General features: G+C 32.5%; 2 protein-coding genes across 2 annotated transcripts in view; both read right to left on the bottom strand.

Annotated features, from left to right (window-relative positions):
- The window catches only part of LOC126734646 (glutamate receptor-interacting protein 2), a 1,148,906-nt gene that overhangs the window by 977,920 nt on the left and 147,334 nt on the right, over positions 1-23,652 (bottom strand). The window contains exon 2 of the mRNA XM_050438344.1: positions 277-331. The gene's annotated coding sequence lies outside the window, so the exon portion shown is untranslated. The remainder of the gene's footprint in view (positions 1-276; positions 332-23,652) is intronic.
- LOC126733971 (uncharacterized) lies at positions 17,078-23,008 on the bottom strand. The gene is made up of 2 exons (XM_050437473.1): positions 17,293-23,008; positions 17,078-17,200 (listed from the first exon to the last, which is right to left on the bottom strand). Exon 1 carries the CDS (start codon positions 21,437-21,439, stop codon positions 20,285-20,287), a length of 1,155 nt encoding a protein of 384 aa, XP_050293430.1. The 5' UTR covers positions 21,440-23,008; the 3' UTR covers positions 17,078-17,200; positions 17,293-20,284.

The following is a 23,652-nucleotide window of genomic DNA, read 5'->3' as shown; positions in this document are numbered from 1 at the left end:
GAATGACACGTATTACTTTATGAAGCTTCTCATACTATTATTATAAGATACAAGAGCAACTACTAAAGTCCTATGAGCACAAACATTTTTAATTTGCATAATTGAAAAGATTTATTATCCGCAAACATCTTATAAAAAATGCTATTTAAAAATATTAAAATTATCATAAAACCAAAACGTAATTTAGTGTTGACATTTCATTATTTATATAGAATGTCAATGTTTTTGCCCTGACCATTATTTTAAGCATATTTCTTTACTTAAAAAGTAACTAACCTTTTTAATGCCTGGCCTTGGTCAAGTGTAGAAATAAGAGTTCGCGTGGGTGATCCTGAAAAAACAAAGGAAGAAAATAAATAAAAAGTACACGTGAAAATACAGCTGATTTAATCTATTTTGTAATAGATAGCTCCAATATTTAAATTAGAGTAATTTATGTATTTATCGAAATTTTTGGTCTATTTATATTACACTATAATATGTAGTCATATTATGTTGTGTGTGTTGCCTACTGTCAAGCAGCACAAATTGAGTTAAATTATTGATTTTCTAGAACACATGTTTTTATGTTAAGTTGGGTTATGGAATCACGCGTTTTGTTTTTATGACGGGTTTCTCCTCTTAAGCCCTTAGAGGCTATTTTTAAAAAAAATTTAAATAAAATTTCACCAAGGTTACAAAGAATGCATCTTAGGCACCTTAATTATAACTTAAGTGTCAATTATAAACCAGGCAAATACCTTTATATAGCGGACACATTATCTAGAGCCTACCTCCAAGAAGGAGGTCTTAAATCAAACAATGAATTTGAATATGCCATTCACTTTGTTGAAAAAAATTTACCTGTATCTGAGTCCCGTAAAAATCAATTAAAAAACGAAACTAAAAATGATGCTAAACTTAAACTTGTTGTAGATTTTTGCCTTAATGCTTGGCCTGAAAATGCTCGCTTAGTATCTCCAGATATTAAGCAATTTTTTAAAATTAAAAATGATTTGTTTGTGTCTAATGGTATACTCTTTTTTAAAAGCAAGATTGTGGTGCCAAGTTCAATGGGTAAGGAAATGCTTGAGCTTTTGCATGAGGGTCATTTTGGGGTCGAAAAAACAAAATCGAAAGCTCGACAAATTTTTTATTGGCCCGGCATTAATACAGATATTGAAAATTTTATAAAAAAATGTAAAACCTGTGAAAAATTTCACTTAAAGAACAAAAAGAAAGCCTTATTAGTTACCCTGTTCCTGAAAGGCCTTAGGAGAGGTTGGGTTTGGACATATTTACTTATGCGAATGTAAGCTACTTAGTTGTTGATGATGCTTATTCAAATTGGTTAGAAATGCCCATTATTAGAGACAAATAATTCTATATATTTAGAGCTTAAAAAGATATTTTGTACACATTGAGTACCAGATAAGCTGTGCTGTGACAATGTGCCTTTTAACAGTTATTCTTTTAAATTATTCGCCAAAGAGTGGAATTTTGACATTGTAACTCGCAGTCCAAACTATCCGCGCTCAAATGGACTCGCTGAGAAAGGAGTGGGCATATGTAAGCGTATAAATAAAAAGGCTTTAGATACCCATCAGGATATTGATGTTGCTTTGTTGCAATATCGAAATTCCCCTCTGAAAAATCTAGGCTACTCACCATCTGAACTCCTAATGAGTCGAATTTGTAAGACTAAGCTGCCAATTAACTGTGAACTTCTTAAGCCAAAACTCTGCCTAAATGTTGCAGAAAAAATAAGTAGAAAAGAGACATTGTACAAACAGAATTACAATAAAAATTGTAAGGATCTAAAACCGCCAAAAGACAATACCAATGTTGTAGTATTTAATCATGATGTGGGAACCAGAAAAAAATTTAAATAAACACCACTACCCTCGTTCTTATATAATTTAGAACAGTAGTGGAAACAAAATTAGAAGAAATAGAGTTGACCTTAAGGAGTCTACATCTAGAAACTTAAATATTCCCAGTTTATTTGATGATGAACTTCCTTTAGTTATTGACCCTGATCCCCTTAATGTGTGTAGATCTAATGCAGAATCTGACAATCCACCCGTAATCAATGACGAGCCAGTTACTACTAGGTCTGGTCGCATTATCAGAAAACCAACTCGTTTAGACTTATAAGACTTGGTGTAAAGGGGAGATGTATAATATGTAGTTAAATTATGTTGTGTGGGTTGCCTACTGTCAAGCAGCACAAATTGAGTTAAATTATTGATTTTCTAGAACACATGTTTTTATGTTAAGTTGGGTTATGGAGAAAACATCTTGTCGGACTTGCATTGTCTTATTTATTTAATGTAACATGACGTTTCGGTTGGTAAGTATCTCTAACCGTTATCAAGTGTAAACTGACCTGGTCAGTGCAAGTCCAACAAGATGTTTTCACTGTACCATTGTCTTCCACCTTCAAAAACAGATTGGGTTATGGAATCACGCGTTTTGTTTTTATGACGGGTTTTTGCTTGATCTTAGATTGATGTTGCTTGTTTAGTTAATTAAAATCTTCACAAATTAAGATATCGTTTAATTTTATGTTTAACAATCTTACATTACACAGTTACTATTACACTGCCCTCTTTCAATGCTCATTTTGGGATGAAATGATTCCAAATAAAGTGGATGTTAATATCGGCAAACGGTTCCTCTCTTGCAACTGGACTTCTTATAGAAATAACAATCAACGGTTTTCCCTCGAAAACGACGTTGGGAAGTATAACAGCACACCAGAAGTTGCACGTCTGTAGACAACTACTAACATGCTGCGAATAATCCTTTAGTTCAGATTATCGAGTTTGCTTTGAGTCTGTTTTGCGATGTTGACAAATCTATCTAGATAGCATCGGTAGTAAGTGCATAATCATAAAAAGCTAATTAGCTCATGTGTTTTTTTTTTGGGAACTGGCCAATCTTTGACAGTCTGGACCTTGGCCTCACTGGTCTGAACATTTATCAACTCCTTGACTGTAAACGATCTGACCCAGACACTGCACAGCTCTTTGAAATATATGAAATTTCTTTGGTCTCAACTTGAATGCAGAACCTCGTAGCCTTAGAAATACTTCTGCTAGATATTTCATGTGATTCTCAAACGATTTTCCTACTACAATAACGTCTCGCCTTGTTTACCTTGATAAACAAGGCAAACTTTATCAAGGTAAATAAGGACTTTATCAAGGTAAACAGGGCGAGTCTTCAAGGACAGTCGTCTCAAAATCATTTCCATCAGCCGTTCAAATATACTATGTACTATAACTTGCAAGTATCCACTTTCTAAGTCTCATCTGGACTTAAACAAAGTGTCATTTTTAGTAGGTCTCGTAGCTGTCCTTTTTAGGTACGTGATTAGGCTGCCGGTAACCTTCGCAGAATTTAGTCAAGCCGTCTTTCTTCTTTACTAGTACTACAAGTAAAGCCATTATGTGATCAGTATGACCAGCGGTGACACAGAACTGTTAGATGCAGCTATGATGTTTTCCTTGACCATACTCTCAATTATTTTATCAGCCTCCTCTTTTTTGGGCAGTTGTAGTCCTCGAGCTCTCTACCAGTTGGGACTGTTAGACTATGTTAATCCTCTCTTTTTTCCCGCTAAAAAAACGTCTCAATATCTATGAGCCAAATGTCTTAGCCTACTGCTTTGGTCTTGCCTTTGACTGGCGCCAGTTATATGTAGTCAACACGAAAATAACTTTTTTTAAAAATTATTTATTCGAGAGCGGAAATTACAACTTAAAATTTAACTTAATTTAAACAGTAACTTAATAGTAATGTAATTAGTTTTTAATGGCAAGGCAATATATATATTTATAGTGTTGGTTTGCTTAGTAATCAAATAAGTAAATCAATAGGTAATTGGTTAGCTGAATAGGCAGATTGGTAGCGTGTAACTCCTCCCTTCGTAGAGGTGAGCCTGGGGATGCAGGGGAACTTAGATGACGATTTGAGGCTGACTGGTTGTGGCTTCGGGTGAAGGAGAGCGGTTGGCATCTTCTAGAAGTTTGGGCACCATCTTGAAGTATTTCGCGTAGACTTGGTACCCAATGAAGCTGAGAATAATAATATATATTAACAGGGTCCAAATGCTGATGGGCTGTATATGAAGAGGTCCGTTGAAGAGTAGGGCTTCCTTCAGTTGTTCCTTTTCTTGGGCAATAATACTGGGTATATTTTCAATGTCCTCAAGGTTTAGTTTATCCATTTTAAAGGGCGGGATTTCTATATAATTAGGATTCAGATTGGCTTCAAAGATGAGTTTAGGCAGCTGAATGTTCTGGAATTTTGTTTGTTCTTTCAGGTGGTAGTTCCTAAGGAGGTGACCTTCTATTTGGATGGTACAGTTAGGCGGGAATTCTAATACATAGGTTCCTTTTAAAGGTATGTTTTCTTTGTTAGTTCCACATTGTTGGTTTGCGATTGTTTCGTTAGGTGTTATCAGCATCCATTTTTCTTCTTCTAACTTTTGGATTTTTAGGTTATTGATTTTTGTCTCGACAATTTGGCAATTTATGGTTTTTTTTTTGCATACGATAGTAGGTTTACTTCGCATGGAGGATCAGTTCCTATGCTCATAGGGCTGCTTTCTTTGCATATAAAGTGTTGTGGCGTTATCTCTTGGCACTTTGTGTCAAATGCAATATAGCTAACTTCATTTAAAAGGAGGTATTTGTTAGGTGAAATGATGATTTGAAAGGTATTTTTAAAGGGAACTGGGAGGGGATATAGACGATACAATACATAGTTTTTTATTTCGACTATAGGTACTTGTATGATGAATGTGATTTTGTTTTCTTTTATGTAACTTTTGATTTCAATAATTTTTTCAAAAAGCAATAAATTTTCTAATGTGGCAGTGAAAGGAAGTTTATTGTATGTTAAGTGTGGTGTTATAGACATGATTTCATTTAAAAGGTCATTAGGGTTTACTATGAAAGGATGAAATATATTTAATTTTGAAAATGTGATGGCTATACCGACATTTTCTAGAATATCGTAGATGTTTTGAAAAGCATTGATTACTTGAGATAAAATTATTTGGCTTGTAAAGTAACCATAAGAAATGGTGTTATTGTTTTGAATTTGTTTAATAATCGTGTCTATCTGCCTAATGTGTTTTTCTAAAATTTGTTGGTTGTATGTTAAATTCTTGCTAATATTTATAAAATTTATTGATGATTTTTCTATGATAGTAATTTGCTCTTTGAGAAGTGTTTTAACTTTATTCTCATTATTTGTTATAGTATTAATAGCGTTGTCATATCTTTCAGCATCGTTTTGATCTAAGTTTCCAGTCAAGGATTTGACTATAGATCCTAAACCGTTAATGAGACCTCTCTTGGTACGTGAAAATGAATAGAAAGGGTTGATTTGTGTTATCTGTATATTGATTTTGTTTTTTAGAGACGCGATCAAATTAAAAGAGTTTAGAAAATGATTATAATTAGTGGATGTGTTTTTTATGGAAGATTGTAATTGGAAATAATGATTTTCAAGGGACTTAAATTCTTTAATGATGTCACTTACGTCTAATATTTCAACAAAGGACCAATAGTCAGCTATGTTTTGAGCATTACCAATTTTTAGGGGAAGGAGTCCTGGATTTTGATTAATTTTATGGAAGTTAGGAGTTGCTAGTTCTGCGCCTGCGAGCTGGAAGATTCTGTAACAACAGGGGGTAGTTTCAATTCTTTTATGTAAATTGTTATTATTTTGTTGTTAATAGGGTTTTTAATCTTAGCTTTATTTCTTTTAAGGAGCTCTACAATCTGATAGGGGCCTTTAAATTTGTTATCTTTTTTATTTCTAGAGTTGTTAACTTTGTAAACTTTGTCTCCTTTTTTGAATTGAGTTTGATTGGGACCTAGTTTATTGTTTTTTTCTATGACTTTTTGTTTTTTATCTAATAAGTTTTGTGTTATATTTTCGTAAAGATGTTTAACTCTATCTTTATGATTTATAACATACTCGTTATAAAATGTCGATTCTAAAAGATTACTTGGATCTCTAGAATTTGTATGGCCAAAAGTTAATTCGAACGGGGTAAATTTAGTGGAAGAGTGTATAGAATTGTTGTATGCTATTATGGCATAATTCATAAGGGAGATGGTACTATCTGACGGATGTTTCTGTCGAAGGATTCTTAGATGTTCGATAAGGGTTGAATGTAGCCTTTCGACGAGTGAGTTTGATTCGTGGTGGAGTGGAGTGGTAAAATGTACATTAATTTTATGAGCACGCAGAAGCTCTTTAACAGTATCGTTTTTAAATTCTGTGCCATTGTCCATGGTAATTTTGTCAGGAATACCATAAAAGGAAAAGTACTGAATAAGGGCATTAGCGATTTCAATAGCTGTTTTTCCTTGAATAGGGAAAGCCTGTCCTAATTTTGTAAAAGCGTCTATAATAGTTAAAAAATCTTGGTTATCATATTTAAAAATGTCAATATTAATTAGTTGAAAAGGTTTTCCGACAGTTTCTGTTAATACCAGAGGAACGTATGGATTTTTTCTTGCATATTTGCTGGTTTGGCAAATATCACAATCGTTTATATATTTTGTTACATCTGCTTTCATTGACGGCCAGTAATAATTACGTTTAAGTTTTTCTAATGTCTCATTAATGCCACGATGGTTGCATTTACCTTCGTGTTGATATTTGATTAGCATGATTCGTTCATCGAGTTCAGAGACGGAGTTTACTAATTTTGTGCATTTTATTAATTTAAGTCCGGAGGAATAAAAATGTTTCATGTAAACTTTGTTAAAATTTAAGTACATCGAATCATCGTAGAAGTAAAGATAAAATATTTTGTTTTCCTTAGTGTAATTTTTTAATAAATCAATGATAAGAGAATCATTAGAGTTAGAGTTAGGAATTTTTACATGAAGTATTTTATTATTTCCAAATTGTTCTTGTTTAATGTTTAATTTATTATAGGGATTTTTGGAAATTATTATTTGGTGGGGTTTGTTGTTAATTATGTCTTCCAAAATTGTAATGCCTTCGTTTATTATGTAGGGATCGCTAGAAGAGTGTGGTGTGGCTAAGGTGTTTTGTGCTTCTTCAAGTCTTTTACGAAGCCTGGTTTGGGGTGGTCTGGTTTGAATATTTTCTATTATATTTATTTTGGGTATTACTGTATTAGAACTTTGTGGGGATATGATGTTATGGTGGGTAGGGGGTTCAAGATTCATGTTTTTTAATGCTTCGTTGCAAAGGTCATTTAAGAATTCATCTATGTCTATATCTTGTTCACCAGGGTTGTTTACAATACTTTCGTTTTCAAAAGCATTGATTTGAATGCGAGAGAGGGCATCAGCATTTGTATTTTGGAGGCCTTTTTTATAGATAATTTCATAATCGAACTCTTCTAAACGAAGACGCCATCTAACTAATTTACTGTTAGGTTCTTTTAAACTGAATAACCAGACAAGGGGTCTGTGGTCGCTATATATTTTAAACTTTTTCCCAAAAAGATATGGGCGAAAATATTTACATGCCCAGACGATCGCTAGGAGTTCCTTCTCAATAGTGGAGTATTTGCATTCGCTATCGTTAAGGGTTCGGCTTGCATAAGCAACAGGCTTATCGTTAGGGACGTTACCTTGTGATAATACGGCACCTATGGCAAAATTACTAGCGTCGGTAGTTAGAATGAATGGCTTTTCGAAATCAGGATATTGTAAGATAGGGGCATTCATTAGAAGATGTTTGCAGTGTTCGAAAGATTTTATGAATTCGGGACTATGGATGACTTTACAATCCTTTTTGAGGCATGAGGTCATAGGTTTGGTTATTTTAGCAAAGTCTTTAATAAACCGTCTATAATATCCAAGGAGACCTAAAAATGATTTAATATCTTTTGAATTTTTGGGGATTGGAAATTCTTGAATTGCTCGGATTTTTTCAGGGTTTGGTTTTACGCCATTGGATGTTACAAGATGACCTAAATATTGGACTTCTTTTCTAAGAAACTCGCTTTTATCCATTTGTACTTTGAAGTTGGATTCTCGGAGTCGTGAGAAAACTTGACGTAGGCGAGAAATGTGTTCTTCCAAGGAAGTACTGAAAATGATGATGTCATCGAGATACACGACACAAATTTCATTGTGGAGGCCACGGAGGATATTATCCATAACTCTTTGGAAAGTTGATGGGGCATTTTTCAACCCAAATGGCATACGGCGGAATTCATAGTGACCTGATTCTGTTGAAAAGGCGGTCTTCTGAGTATCATTGGGATCCATCTCAATTTGATGAAATCCATTAGCAAGATCCAGTGTGGAAAAATACTGGCTTCTACCTAATTTATCAAGTATATCTGCGATGTTGGGAAGAGGATACTTATCGCCTATGGTTTTTTCATTCAGCTTACGATAATCGATGACGACTCTCCATTTTTTTTTTTCGGATGCATCAACTTTTTTTGGGACAACCCAAATTGGACTAGACCAAGGGGAGACTGAGTTTTGAATAATTCCTTGATCTAACATTTCTGATATTTGATTTTTAACTTCCTTCTTGTGTATCTCAGGATAGCGATATGTTTTAGTGAATAAAGGGGTGTCATTTGTCAAATTGATTTTATGCTGAATCTGGTTAGTAAATGTTAAGGGTATTTTGTCGCAGTAAAATATGTCGCGATATTCAAAGCATAATCTTCTAATAAAGTCTTTCTCTTCTTTATTGCAATGGTCCAAACGCAGGTTTTTAAGATTTTCTTTAAGTATATTATCATGTTCATTAGTTAGGGTTTGGTTTGTTTCGATTTTGTTGCAAAAGTTTACTTCTAAAATATCTATTAATTCAACATTAAAGGGTCTATTAATATTAATGGTAACGGGATATTCATTGGCATTCGTTATTGTTGTATAGGCAAAAAAATTTGAAATGTTTACAAGTACTTTAGGCATTTCTGTATTATTTTCAAAATTTTGATATTCTAATATGCCTAAGCCTTCTTTTAGATTCACTGGGATTTTTACAATTTGTTGACATCTTGACGGAATTGTTATAGAAAAATTTTGAAGATCATTAAAGGTATTTTGAGTTTCTATTGGTTTTTTTATTTCATAAATAATTGGAATAGTAGAATTTTGTGTTATTAATTTACAATTTTTTAAGTCAATATTAGCGTTAAGTTGTTTTAATAAATCACTACCAATAAGTCCATCGTATTTTTGCGAAAAATCGAACAAATAAAATTTATGGTAACCATTAAATTTAAAGATTTTAAAAACTGGAATATTAGCGACTTCATTGTGATAGGACATAGCGTGTGCCGTTTGGATATTAAATTTCTCATTTGTAATAAATTTATGATAAAACGTGTAAGCAAGTTTAGGGTTCATTAAACTTCGACTACTACCGGTGTCTATTAAAAAATATGCGTTTAGGTCAGCAATATAAATATATGGTAAATCCGATCTAATGTTATTTAAATGGATTATGTTGGGTGTGTGTTGATATCGGGGTTTTGAAAATTTTGTTGTTCGTTAGAAATGGTTATGTCGTCACTTTTATAAGTGTCATCTTCGATCGGGTTGGAAAATGAATTATCAGGAATATGATTATATGGATCGTAATAATTATTATCGTCATAATAATATTGATCATTCTGATAAGGGTTATAATAGTCGGAGTAGGTATTATCGGAATCGAGATTATAGTCAATACTTTCTGGAGAAATTTGATGGGCATATAGTTCTGAAACGCGGGGCCTTTTGTTTCTAGGAACAAAGGTATGTCGACTATTTCCTGAACTTGTGTCCATTGGTTCGACTTGATTTCGACGAATGACTGAACTGGGTAAACTATTATTTGGGTTGAAATTAGGGGGTCTTAGATTCAATTGAGGTCTATTAAAGGTGTTATTTGAAAAATTGGGTCTAACAAAATTATGAAAACTTGTATTTGGAATATTTGGCCTAGAAATCGATATGGGATTTGGATTAGAATTTTGAAAGTTTGTTGGTCCTATAGGTTTTTGAAATTGGGGTCTGGCGTAATTAAAAGTGTTTGGTATAAATGATGGAAAATTGCTGGGGGTTGGTGGTAATGGGGATCTTGGTTGGGGTTTTGATTGTTTGTAATGAGTGCGAAATGGTGGTGGGTAGGTTTGTAAGTTATAATTTTTTCCTTGACTAAAGTATATAAAGTTTTCTTCTTCGACTACTAACGATAAAGCTTTTTCAATATTTTCTGGCTGACGTAATCTAACAACTAACTGAATTTGAGGGGGCAAGTTACTAATAAAAGTTTTCAGAGCAAATTCTTCATAGTGTTGAATTTTAATTTTCCTTTCATTATCATTAGCAACAGAGGTGTTTAATTTTGAAAATAAATTACTTCTGGCATCCTGCACTCGCATGCCAAATTGTGTAGGACTTTCGAACCTTTGAATTTTTAGAGAAATTAAATCTTGGATAAGACATTCGATGCTTCTTTGATCTGAAAAGGCTACTATTAGGGCGTCTTTAATTACGGCCCAATTATTTAAATCTGAGTTGGAGCAAATTATATCAGCGGCTCGACCTTTAAGTTTCATTAAAATGGTATCTATTAGGCAAATATTTATGGGATTAGCTATATTTGTTGTATCTTGGAAGTTACTTAAAAAGTGTTCACAAGCTGTGAGAAACCTATTTAATTGCCTAGGGTTGCCATCATACGGAGGTATGTTATCAGCTTGGTACCTTAAGAGACCAATATCTTTATTGTTAGACTGCATGTCTGATTGATTTGTGAGTTGAGAACCTTCTTGAGTGGATAAACTTAAAAATGATTGAGCTAAATTTTCAATTTCTTCAGCCAAAGAGTTTGGCATTAAAGTTTATTGTTATGATAAAAAAGGAATAATACTAAAATATGCAGAAATTAAAGAAATATGAAAGAAAAATTAGCAAAAGAGAAAAAAATTTACCTATAATAATATGTCAAAATATTTTACTAAATATTATACGTCTATGGTAAAAATAAAGGAAAAATGGAAAAATAGGAAAAAGTTGCTTACGCCAAAACTGCGAAAATTTCCATTGGTTTCTTTCTTGCCTTAAGCCTAGTGGTCCTAAAGGAATCGATGCTAGTATTCCCAGGAAAATGCTCTCGGTGTTGTTGACTTCCTTGGTGGGTGCAACTTCCTGACGATGTGTGTTCTGAAGGCTGCTTCCAAGGGTAGGTTCTTCGTGCTTGAACTGTCAAAACAGACCGGTTTTGGCGATTTTTGTCCGACCGTAACACGAAACTTCCGACTGCGCCAGTTATATGTAGTCAACACGAAAATAACTTTTTTTAAAAATTATTTATTTGAGAGCGGAAATTACAACTTAAAATTTAACTTAATTTAAACAGTAACTTAATAGTAATGTAATTAGTTTTTAATGGCAAGGCAATATATATATTTATAGTGTTGGTTTGCTTAGTAATCAAATAAGTAAATCAATAGGTAATTGGTTAGCTGAATAGGCAGATTGGTAGCGTGTAACTCGCCCGATGACGATACCAGGTCTTCTAATCCTTTCGTTATGGCCTCCGGGTTGATGTCTACTTGAACGGCAACTTGTCGAAGTATTGTTGAGACCGTAGTCTGCGAAAATATTATGTTCTAACTCCGTGCCCTTCTTTAATAACACAGAATAATGATTGAGATTCATTATCCTCACAGGAATGCTATCGCTAATAGCCTCGTCATGCATTTATAGATTCGAATATGACTACTTAATTTTCCGTGGTCTTGCTATCAACGCAGCCCTCCAGAACGGCATCGGCCCGTTCTCCTATCCTTTGTTTTACCTTGGAGATTTGCTCAATTTCCCGTCGCTGTTCGTAGACGCAATTTTGATTGCCGAATCTTAGCTGCAGATTATACCTTGTCAGGCCTGATAATTATTTTTCTCGCACCTGTATCCAGAAGCACAGTCCGGAGGGTTCCATTCACACAGGCGTTGAGACCTGTGCGGTATTTACACCCTGATTTTTTAGCTGCGTACGGTGGACATGTTACATTTGTAACTGGCCATAACCCATCTCCAAATGTATTACTAGGTGGTCGACTACTTCTTGTTCTTCTGGAAACATTATTTGCCAGTCAACGTAAGAGCAGGTGCCTTCTCCCTGGATGACCAAACGTTTGCTTTCGCAGCTACTTTAATCTTACGATGATAAATATTCCGTGATGTCGTACCACTAAATTGGGGCGGTTTGAGATGCATCAACCTTACAGATTCCGTAATATCATGAGCTTTGCTCTTGTTATCCAATGCTGAAGATCTACAGTGCAGCTTATCTATGGTGTTGACGTCCAATATTGCAATTTTGTTTCGATTTTCCTGCAGTCTGTCGTCCAAAATTGTCTTGGCATTTTTACACACTTTAGTTAGAATCATGTTAGTCCGTCATTATTTACTTTCACCAATATAGCATTTCTCTCGCGATGTTAGCGTTTGTTAAATGTATTTTAATGTTGCGCCAATATTTTTAACTTTTCGTCACTAACCTGACAACTGACAACTCTCGGCGATGCCGCTCCGTATATACTCGGCAGAACGCTGTTTCAGAAAACTTGTGTCGTAACCGAATGACGGAAAATCAAGTGGTTTCTTGGTGTTATCGTTACAGTATTTTATAAATGTTGCTGACTTTCCTTGAAAGCCCAACTAAATAAATTTTTTACTCATTCAAAAAAAAAAACAATTTTTAAAAACATTAAATTACCATTTCTCAAAATATATCATTATATCTTACCCTTTTAAGTGATATTATTTTAGGTAATTTTATTCGCTACTGTGTATACCTTAAAGTTATTTTTATCTCATGAATAATCAAGGTGTTTTTGTTTTGAGTTTGTTGACATAAGTTTGATGAGCGGCTTCATAATATAATCTTACTTTATCATTAGATTAAAATTATTTTTTTTAAACAGAAGTAGCCCTAAAGAAGGCATAAATAAAGGGCAAAATGTCGACGTTTCTTCTGGAATAAAAATCCATTTTATGTTTCTAAACCTGGCTGCACACTCTCATTAATAATTTTATTATTTAGTTTATATATTTAGTATAATTTTTTCAGTAGTAGATAAAATTTCATTTGTTACTTATATCTAAAATGCTATTTTTTGTATTCAGTGCAGTTGGTATGTTCTTAGAACATTGAAGGACTAGAATCAGTAAATAACTTCGTTTGAGCTCAACATTATTTAAATTAATCAGGGCCAACGGGTTTCTTGTTATAAAACTATTTTCTGTTGTCAAGTTTGCACACATTTTCAAAGGAGGATATTTCTATTTACACGTATATTAATATTTACTTAACTTATTTATGCTGGATTTTAGATTAAAAATTAACAGTAGAAATAGATATAACCTAATCTAAGAGCAAATATAATTTCTTCAAACCAAAAAAAATTAGCAATTTAGCAATTAGCGCGGTTTTAGCAAAATATCTATTGCTAAAACCGCGCTAAAAATGCCAGCACCATAAGGAAAACCTCAGTAATGCGCGAAATGTCATCTTTTAAAATGGCTTTGTAGTTACACTTGGCATTTATGAATTCTGTGTTATTTATTTAGATTTTTGCTAAAAAACAAAGAAGTCTTAGTTGAATGATATTTTTGTGATTTATTTCAATAGTAAAAACTTCTGCTATTTATACCGGATGATAGAAAGAAGGCGAATAAAGCAAATCTAGTCAAAAGTAAATACCGATACTGTCATAACATCATATCAAGGAAGCACCGTCATTATAAACGTAGAATAGCGGATCATAGAAATAAATCTAAATAAAAACTCGAGTGAAGTATGTGTGAAACATAGGAATCTTTGTATTTTTAAGTTCAAAACTATTTTTTTGAAAATACTTATCTATTAATAGCTGTTTCCCTTTTTATTAAGGGGAAGAGTAGTATTCTTTTTTTTGCCATTCCTACCTAAGTATTTGGCATCATTGCATCAGACATGTTGCATGCAAAAAAATAGCCCATGGTTCCATGGCAATGCTAATTCTAGCCTATCAGTATTCTAAGGTTATGTTGGTGTATGGCTCAAGCGAAAAAAATTGGCATTCACAAATTAATGAAAATTAGTGATAATTTAATTTTCTGTACTCTATCTACTTCTCTACTTTACCTAAAGTATAGATTTTGTATAAAATATTAATTCAAATAAAGATCGGTTAGGCAATTTACATAATCTCTTTTTGGAAACCATTAATTTCAGTGGCAATCCTAAAATTATATTAGAAAGCGGTGAGATTTTGCTTGAATTTGTGGTCATCTGATAGAACAGTTTCTATGGAAATGAACGGTGGAAACGGTAGTCAGGACACACTTTTATTGCACCGGATAATCGGGATTTTCCAGCAAAATGAACTCGCGCTTCGTCCTATATTCCATTGTTCGCGCCGTTTTTGTTTAAATGGGAATATATACTGGCCGCACCTTCGGTCATTCATCGTAACCGCATTTGACCAAGAATGTTTGCTATTTCTGGCTTTAATCTTTTATCTAATGAATAAATTACAATTTTTTCCCTAAAAATAATTGAATTTTCACTAAATAACTTCTTAAAGGTTTAAGGTGAAATTAAGTCAATATCTCGAAAAACATATTAAGAACTTATAAGTAGCAAGTCAGACAAAATATACGTTAAACATACTATATATATACGCGTTGCCGAATAGAAGACACACATAGGCATTATAAATGGCGCAAATGTGGCAACACCGTAGCTTAAGCGGCGCGGCGTGGCGGATTCCGATCGTCTGATTTGCTATTTTCAGTGTGTGATTGCATAGTGCACTGTTAAGTCTTAAAACTTCATTTTAATTTTTTTTAATATTTATCATTATGGCTGTTTATACCTTTTCCGAAAAAGTTCAATTCATTAAATGCTTAGAACATTGAAAGGCTTGAGTTAGTAAACAACAGCTTTGTTTGAGTCCAACATGTCCACAGGGGCAAGGGGGGTGTTTTGGTTACAAACATGTTTGTTTTCAATGTTCTAAGAACTAATGGTTTTATGGAGGTAATTCGGCAGTACAATGCGGGGATTTATTCTCAGTAAATTTTGAAAATATACCCATTGTTTTTAGATAAGTCGTATTTTTCAATGCATGGGAAATACAATCATTTCGTTGTTCGTTACTAGTCTCAGGAAAACGAGCACACAAGTTTTCAGTTCGGTACTCAGTATTGTCAAAAGTTGAGAGGTACTTTGAACGCCGCAAAATACCTCGAAATGCTACAAAACCAAGTTCTTCCTGCCGTTCAACTCCTCCCTGATATAGAGTTTATATTTTAGTTTAATAAGAACAATGCTTTAATTTTCAATATGCAATGCAAAGCATAAAGATATTGTAATTACGAATCTATGCGGGTTTTGGACATGTAATTTCTGCATTAGAAAAATATATCAATGCCGCGTAATATTTCTTAAATTTTGCCCCAACAGATATAGCCCCTACGGACGTCAGATGCTTCCTAAAATACATAGAGTAATTAAAAGTATAAGAGGGTTCAATCCCATAGTAACAAGTAGGCACCATCTTTACCCTAAACTCGATTGCAGCATCACGGATGCGGTCTAACCGAACTAAAATAATTGACATTTGTCACAGTTGGTAAAATAGTCTATTCTAATACCGATCCGTCATAGAAATGAAAGGCGTGCTATTCAAAATTTTAGAATAGCGCGAAATTTAAAATTTTTAACCCATAAAATCATTTAACAGCGTAAAGGCTGTGAATCTCGATCACAAACTCTAAAAAATTATGAAATAGTGCAAGTGTATTAATTTAATTTTTGAAGAGGCTAAGAGTGATAATGTATGTAATTTAAGTTTATTTTTTACATTTTTTAATTGAATTCGTTAGTTTTTTGACATTAAGTTCATCAAATTTGCTTTTAAACTGTTAAGTTAATGCATTAAGGCCCTTCAAAAAATAAATTGTTAATAATGCACTTTTTCATTGACTTTTAGAGAATGTGAAAGAGATTTTACAGCCCAATATGCTATTAAAAAAATATTAAATGGGTTAATTATGTAAGACAATATTTTAGAGATTTAAGTATAATATATTAAGTCCTATTTTGAGAATTAAATGCTCGATACTAACAATGATAATTTCACTGCTATCAACAAATTAGAAGGGTAGGGGTAGAATTAAAGCAAATTGTAAAGTAAGTGTATAATTTATTGTCTTAAAAGGGATCCTGATACAATTTGTTTTTGAGCTGCTTTAGCACAACACTGTATGTATTTTACTTTTTCTACATTTTGGGGATATGATACAAAAATTACAATTTATCAAATTTATAAATTAATTATTTATGGACACAAGAACTATATTTCTCAAAAATATGCCCTGAAAATTTTACGTTTACTACCTACTTTTTTGTACAGAGGGTACCCAAAAATGTTAGGGGGGTGGTAATATATAAAACTAACCCTTTAATTAAAATATTCTTTATGGAGGGTATGATATTAAAAATTAGTTGACACTGATGTATATCCTAAATTCTAGATATCATCGGTCCTTTTTCTTAAATATTTAAGGAGAATCCCTGGATCTTATTCCCATCTTATCGAGGTGAGGTACCTCCTTAGTAGTTATCTTACCACGTTTCTGTGACACATGCCATCCACATCTGAAGAAGTTGATGACACATGCCATCCGCATCTGAAGAAGTGGATGGTATTTGTTCTTGAGCTGTGCCGTCGAGGTCATGCAGATCTGAAGAAGACACAATATGTCGTCGACAGAAGTGCCCTTTAGGTGTAGCCGAAGAAGTGATGACGTAACGCTGAAGAAGTAGTAATAAGAAGAAGAAGAAGTTATGACTAATTGCCAAAGAAGTAATTATCTAAAGAAGTCATCAGCGTGTCTCATCAATTTCTTCAGATGTGGATGGCGTTCCGTAGCCGAAGAAGTTATGACGCAACGCCGAAGAAGTAATTAGCATAGGGTGTGGTCGGTGAGGGTGCCTGAGGCAACATATCACCTAACTTAATATGAAAACTCTTTGTGGCAAAGCCACTTTTTTTACTATTTGCGCATATTTCTGTTAATTGCCAAGGTTAAAAAAACCAATTTTGGTCTACCGCGCACCTACCAAAACGTCCGTACCGTTTTAGTATAATATTATTACAATCATATTTTACCGTCGAGTGCGAGCAACAAAGCGGTATCGCGACCTTGCTTAAATGTTAATTACTAATTTATATGTGAGTAGTAATACTACTAATAGGTACATACTTTTGATGAATACGTTTAATACCGAAACGACCTTGCTTAAATGTTAATTACTAATTTATATGAGAATAGTAATACTACTAATAGGTACATACTTATTTATTGATAAATACACATGATATTTATTATTCTCTTAAATTAAACGGTGTACATTTTGTAATTGTTTTTGTTGTTGTTGTTCTCCTAAATTATACAACATTTTACATATTATATTACCTAAAATTAGTATAGTAATTATAAAAATGGTCTGTGTTACATACATAAAGACATGGAAATTTGATCTTAAAGTATTTAACTCTAAGTAATTACCACTAGTATTAGAATTTAGATTAATAATTATAGAATTTTCTGTATTTAATCCTTTACTAAAAGTTGTCCAGTCCCTACTTTCAAGTATTGTTCCATTAATGAATCGAAATCTTAACCTATAGTGAAGTCTATGTCTAGAGGTCATTGAGATGTTAGTTGGAATCCATGTAAAAAATATTGGAACTGATTCATTATGAATGCGTTTGTATAGTAAGGGTATCCATGAATTATCACTTGAAAAATTTTCACCTTTCAGTTGAACAAATGCAGACACTATTTCCGGAGGTTTATGAACGTAGAAAACATTTTGTACTACTGCAACTAGTGTTATAAATGTAGGACTTAACCAAATCATGGTTTATTGTTGAATATTGGTTAATTTTGTTTAGCAAGAGCTTTAATACAAAAACAACATTTATTTTGTGGTGAAGGAGGTCCATCTACGTGTGTTCGCCAATCTGGTCTATTATAGTGAATAAAACATGGTAATTTTATTTGTAAATCAAACTCTTGTCTATAGTTAGCAGGTAGTTTGTTCCAAATAAATAATAAAGTCATGGGATCCACATATTTTAAAAAGAAATCCATTGGTAGATTTTCTAATTCCTTTGCATTCAATTCTCGCACATTTTTCTTTCCACCTATAATTTGTAATAATTGTTCACATAATATATTATGTTTTTCTTCATTATAAATGTTTGTCACACTATCACTATTATTTTTCACTACACACTTTATTCCAAATAAATATTTTAATGAATTTAATATTTGATTCAACATCTTTTGTGGTTATAGTTGATCTACTCAAAACCAAAGAATAATTTTGCTTTTAACAGATTTTATTACATAATCTTCTACTATGTACATGGTTTGGTTTAAAATTAAAAATTTAATAATAAAAAATATATTTAACTTAACTAACATTTTACAAAACATCTTTTTTTAGAATCCAAGAATTATGTGTCTTATCCATTCCCAACCATTTTACGTAAACTTGGTTCCCTTTACGCCGTAGAATTTTTTCAACCAAATAAACGTCAGGATGTTTTACTTTTTGCAACTCAGCCCCATAAAAACCACCTTGAATTTCCACATTATTTTCATCTTGTAGTAAATAGGTTGTAGGATTTGTTAGATTAATTTTTTTCACTTGAAAGATTTCATTTGACCAATTGGGTGTATATCCTTTTGTGAATGCTTCTCTTTGTTTACTTATACGTACATGATCACCAATTTTAAATTTAGGAATTTTTGGATCAACCATTTTTATATGGTTAAAGTGAAACTTTAAAATGTCTTGTTCATTTTTTTCGTTTACTTCATTTGGTTTTTTTCCAATGCTAGAATGTCTTGTATTATTATATTTTTGCACAATATCATCCAAGATATCGATCCACTTATAATTTCCTCTCAAACTAAATTTTTTCCACATTAAAGTTTTTAAAGTTCGATTTACTCGTTCCACAACACTAGCTTTTACATTTGAAAATGTACTATAATGATTTATTTTAAATTTTTTCATTAATTCCTGAAAATGTTTACCGTAAAATTCCGATCCTCTGTCGGTATGTAGGTTGTTTGGTGGTGTTTTAACATTGCTAAGAATATTTGCCATTGCATCAGCCACATATTTAGCAGTTTTTGACTTTATGGGTTTTGTCCATACGTATTTTGAAAAAACATTAATAACTACAAGTATATATCGATAACCTTTATTGAGCTTATGATATGGAATCATTTCCACTAAATCTGCCTGCCATAAATCATTAAGTCCTTTAACTATAACACGTCTTCTTGGATATTTTTTCCTACTTAATCTATGCAGCTCATTAACAACATCTTCTTTTATCTTGCTCATGGTTAATGTTTATTGTTCTATTAAAATAGGACATTTTATTATTAATTCTCCATAAAATTGGTCTATCTGAGATTTTGAATCCCGTCGAAATGCAATTAAATCACCTGCCTTTAGTTCTCTTCCTTCCACTCCACCTTGTTTACCATTTATTAATAAATTTACATGTTGTTTTGGAAATTCGCCGGCTATAATAACACCAGAGTCAGTTGGAAATCGATAGGAAACTCGTTTATCTTGGGTTAAAACAAAATTTTTTTCACTTGGGTCATGGTGACCAAGAAATGGCAATGTTATATGGTAAAATAATTTTAAATTTGCAATGTTGACTAAATTAACTTGATTATCATCATCAATTCTGGAATATTTATGAAATATGTGAGATCCAAACTTGTCTAAAGTCATCTTTGAAATAAACTTTATTTGTACTTATTTATTGTTTTATTCTACTAAAACGGGACATTTTATTATTAATTCTCCATAAAAAAAGTCAATTGAGGATTTTGGCTCTTTACCAAACTCAATTAGATCTCCTTCTTTTATTTCTCTTCCCTCTAATTTTCCTTTTTTACCATTAATTAATAAGAATATTTCTTTCTTTGGATATTCAGCCCCTATAATAACACCAGAACTTAATGGAAATTTAAAAAATGTTTTTTTATCAAATATCAAAGTAAATTTCTCATCGTTTGGAAAGCAGTTTCCCATAAATGTTAATGATATGTTGTAAAACAACTTTAGGGGCGTTAATTGAATGAAAGTAATTGTATCAGTTTTACTATAGTTTTTCCTATTTAAGTGAAGATGAGAACCGAACTTGTTCAAAGACATTTTTAAAATACCATATAGTGGTTTAAACAGTCTATAAAATAACTTTTGCTTCCTTTAGCTCTTCAATAATGGAGACTATTTCATTATTATGTCCGGTATGCCCTGCCATTTGTGATGATATAAGTAATTTTAACCGTTCTACTAACTCATTAGGATCATCATAATAGACATAATCAGTTTTTTTATTTGTTAAATTCATCATCATTCCTCCCCCCTTTTTCGAGGTTATTCTAGTGCTTCTCGGGCGTGTTTCTGACGGTGGTTTAGGCTTAGAAAAAGGAATGGCACTAGATGTGGAAGTAGATCTTAAAATTCCCTTTTTTATCAAGTACGGTTTTATTATTGTTAAGTATTTTGGGTCGGTAGTGCCTTGAATCTGTGCCTTTGGATCATAGTTTCTTCTATAAGCATTGCTTCTTTGCAATATATCCATGTAATTGTTAAGATCTTTTGAGGTATAACCGCGAGGTTCTTGAAAAAATAAAAGTTCATAGAGACCGGGTGTACCCTCATAGATTAAATCCTGAATCTTAAAATTTTGTTGCACAAAGTCAGCTTCACTGTCGCCAATTTTCCACTTTTCATTTTCTGCATCATGAAATAGGCCATGCGTATTATCTAAATCTCGTTCACTTTTTAAAGATGCATCAACAAAACCTCTTACAAGCGGATGAAATGCTTCAAGATATTGTTCGTATGCCGGACTTCTGGTTAACTCAAAAATACTCTGTCTAATTTCTTTTGTTGTTGGTTCAGTAATGGTAGATTCATCTAAATTATCTCGTCTCGTAGAACTTAGACGAGGCTCCCTTAAAGATGATTGTTGATTAAAAAATACATCATCGTCATTCTCATCGTTTATTTCAAATGTATCTTCTCTTGTTAAAAATGATGGTAATTCCGAAGGTAGATATTTGTTATAAATATTTGTTTGACGTCTTTTTTGCGGTGATAAATCGGTTTTAAATTTTTGAGGAGTAGAAAATGCTGGCGGTGTTAAGGGTTCTGTTTTAATTTTTTCCTCCGCTTTTACAGCTTTAATTAATTCTTTTAAGGGTTCTGTAATTGGTTTAAATTCTTTTTCTTGTCGAAACTGAGACTTGGCCACATCTGTTTTTAAAGATTTTAGTTTTCGTTTTACAGCTTGACGGGCTTGTATTAATTCTTTTACTAACTTTTCATTCATGTTCGCTTCCAAACTATAGGCTTTAAACTAATTAACTCCTTAGTGATATATCTTATTTATTTAAATGAATAAACTGGTCAAATTTATTTCGATACCTTCCAGTCTCAACACCACAATCTTTATCAATAACAATAAAATCAAAATCGGATCGCCAGCAAGTGGAACAGAGATCTTTAAACTGTTGAAATGACATGTCCATATTTACATGATCATCATAGATATGTTTTAAATTGGTTCCGTCTTGTTTAAATATAATTAGTAGGTTTGCATTATCTCTGATTAATTGTTTAGGAATCGATGAGTACGTTTGACATAGGTAAAAACAGTCCGTATATTTATGTCTACCAAAACAAAAATAATCTCGCATAATACTTTGATTACAGCACACAATATCATCAAATATTATTACTGAATTAGGTTTAACGTCAACTGGTGGTACAATATCCTGCTCAAAACACGACTCAAAATAACCTATTCCCCTAAGTGGTTTTAATAATTTTCTTAGAAATTCATATTTTGGTTGATATAATGATTTAGAATACACATAAACATTTTCAAATCGTAATCCGTTGGGGTGTGTTAATAATGTAATCATTACATTAGTTTTTCCACAGCCAGATGGACCCACTATGATTCCCCGTTTTGATTCACCTCCAAACAACTCCCCATGTTTCTTAAATATCTGCCCATTACTGATATTTAGGTCATAATTTTTCACTGGTAACGAAAACTTTTGTTTTTCCAACCACATATTCGAAGTATAAAAGGGTATTAACTATTATATAAAAATCTATTATGACACTAAAGTTCACACCGAAAGGTGGCTCCTTAAATACTGTAATTAATAAATTACCATTTGAATTACACATTCCTGGTTATAATTTTTGTGGGCCCGGTACAAGATTGGAAAAACGTTTAGCTGCCGGTCATCAAGGCGTAAATAAACTTGACGAAGCGTGTAAAAATCACGACATTGCATACAGTAAATTTTCTAGCGTAAAAAGTCGTAACAAGGCCGATAGGATATTGGCTGACCAAGCAATCAATCGGTTTAGGTCAAGTGATGCAGGTGTGGGTGAACGTTTAAGCGCCCTAGGAATTGCAGGTATAATGAAAGCAAAATCCAAATTGGGGATGGGTTTAACAAAAAAGAAAAATAGAAAAAAAGCGTCTGCAAGTAAAAGAAAAAAAGGTATAATCGGAAAGTCTTATAAAAAGTTAAACGTTACAACCAATGGTGCTTTAAAACGTCTTAAAAAAAGGAAAATTTCTTCAAAAAGAATAATTCCTATTCCAAAAATCAAAGGTGGTGTCCTTCCTTTAATTCCAATATTTGCAGGGCTATCTGCCTTAGGCGCTTTAGGAGGAGGGGCAGCAAGCATTGCTAAAGCCATTAATGATACAAAGGCAGCACAACAAAAATTAGAAGAAAATAAAAGACATAATCGTGTCATGGAAGAGATAGCTATTGGGAAAAAAGGAAGTGGTCTTTACTTAAAACCATATAAAAATGGTTATGGGTTATATCTAAAACCAAAAAACTATTAAATATATTACCTCACAATAAGCCATTAACAAACCTAGATATAAATAGGTATATTAAAAAATTAAACATTTCTCATTTTAGAGGCATCTTCATGCGAGATAAATTACCAAAAGTAATTAGAAAAATTGAAAATGGAATTATAAACTTGGATAGTAATTCTGGTCCAGGTACACATTGGACGGCATACGTTAAAAAAAATAAAAAAATAAGTTATTTTGATAGCTTCGGTAATCTAAGGCCCCCTAAAGAAGTTATTGCATATTTTTTAAGTGATGGTAATAAAAATTTAATTAGCTATAACCATGATCCGTATCAAACATATGATAAATCTAACTGTGGACAGCTATGTCTACATTTCCTTTATAATAATAGGTAACCAAATTGTTTAATCCAGATAAAAAATAAACAGTTATCAAGAAGCATGTCATCGTTTACCATAACACTTTCAGCTAAAAGTAGCATACTTTCGGCAAATTTTAATCCACCTATTTATTTAGATGATAATTCAGATTATGTTGTGGGTTTGACAAATTTTGAGACATTTTATACAATTCCCAATATTGATTATTCAAATAATAGGGTTTATTATGGAAGTAAAGGAGATTTCATAGAAATACCTCTGGGAAGCTATGAAATTGAAGATTTAAATCAACTACTACAGGAGAAA

This window comes from Anthonomus grandis, chromosome 3, assembly GCF_022605725.1.
Source record: "Anthonomus grandis grandis chromosome 3, icAntGran1.3, whole genome shotgun sequence".
Taxonomy (NCBI): Eukaryota; Metazoa; Arthropoda; class Insecta; order Coleoptera; family Curculionidae; genus Anthonomus; species Anthonomus grandis.
The sequence above is the reverse complement of the archived record's forward strand: the minus strand, read 5'-3'. Positions and strand labels throughout refer to the sequence as shown.

Coding starts and splice junctions, on each gene's coding strand:
- LOC126733971 (XM_050437473.1), bottom strand. CDS start 21,439: ATGAATGAAAAGTTAGTAAAAGAATTAATACAAGCCCGTCAAGCTGTA.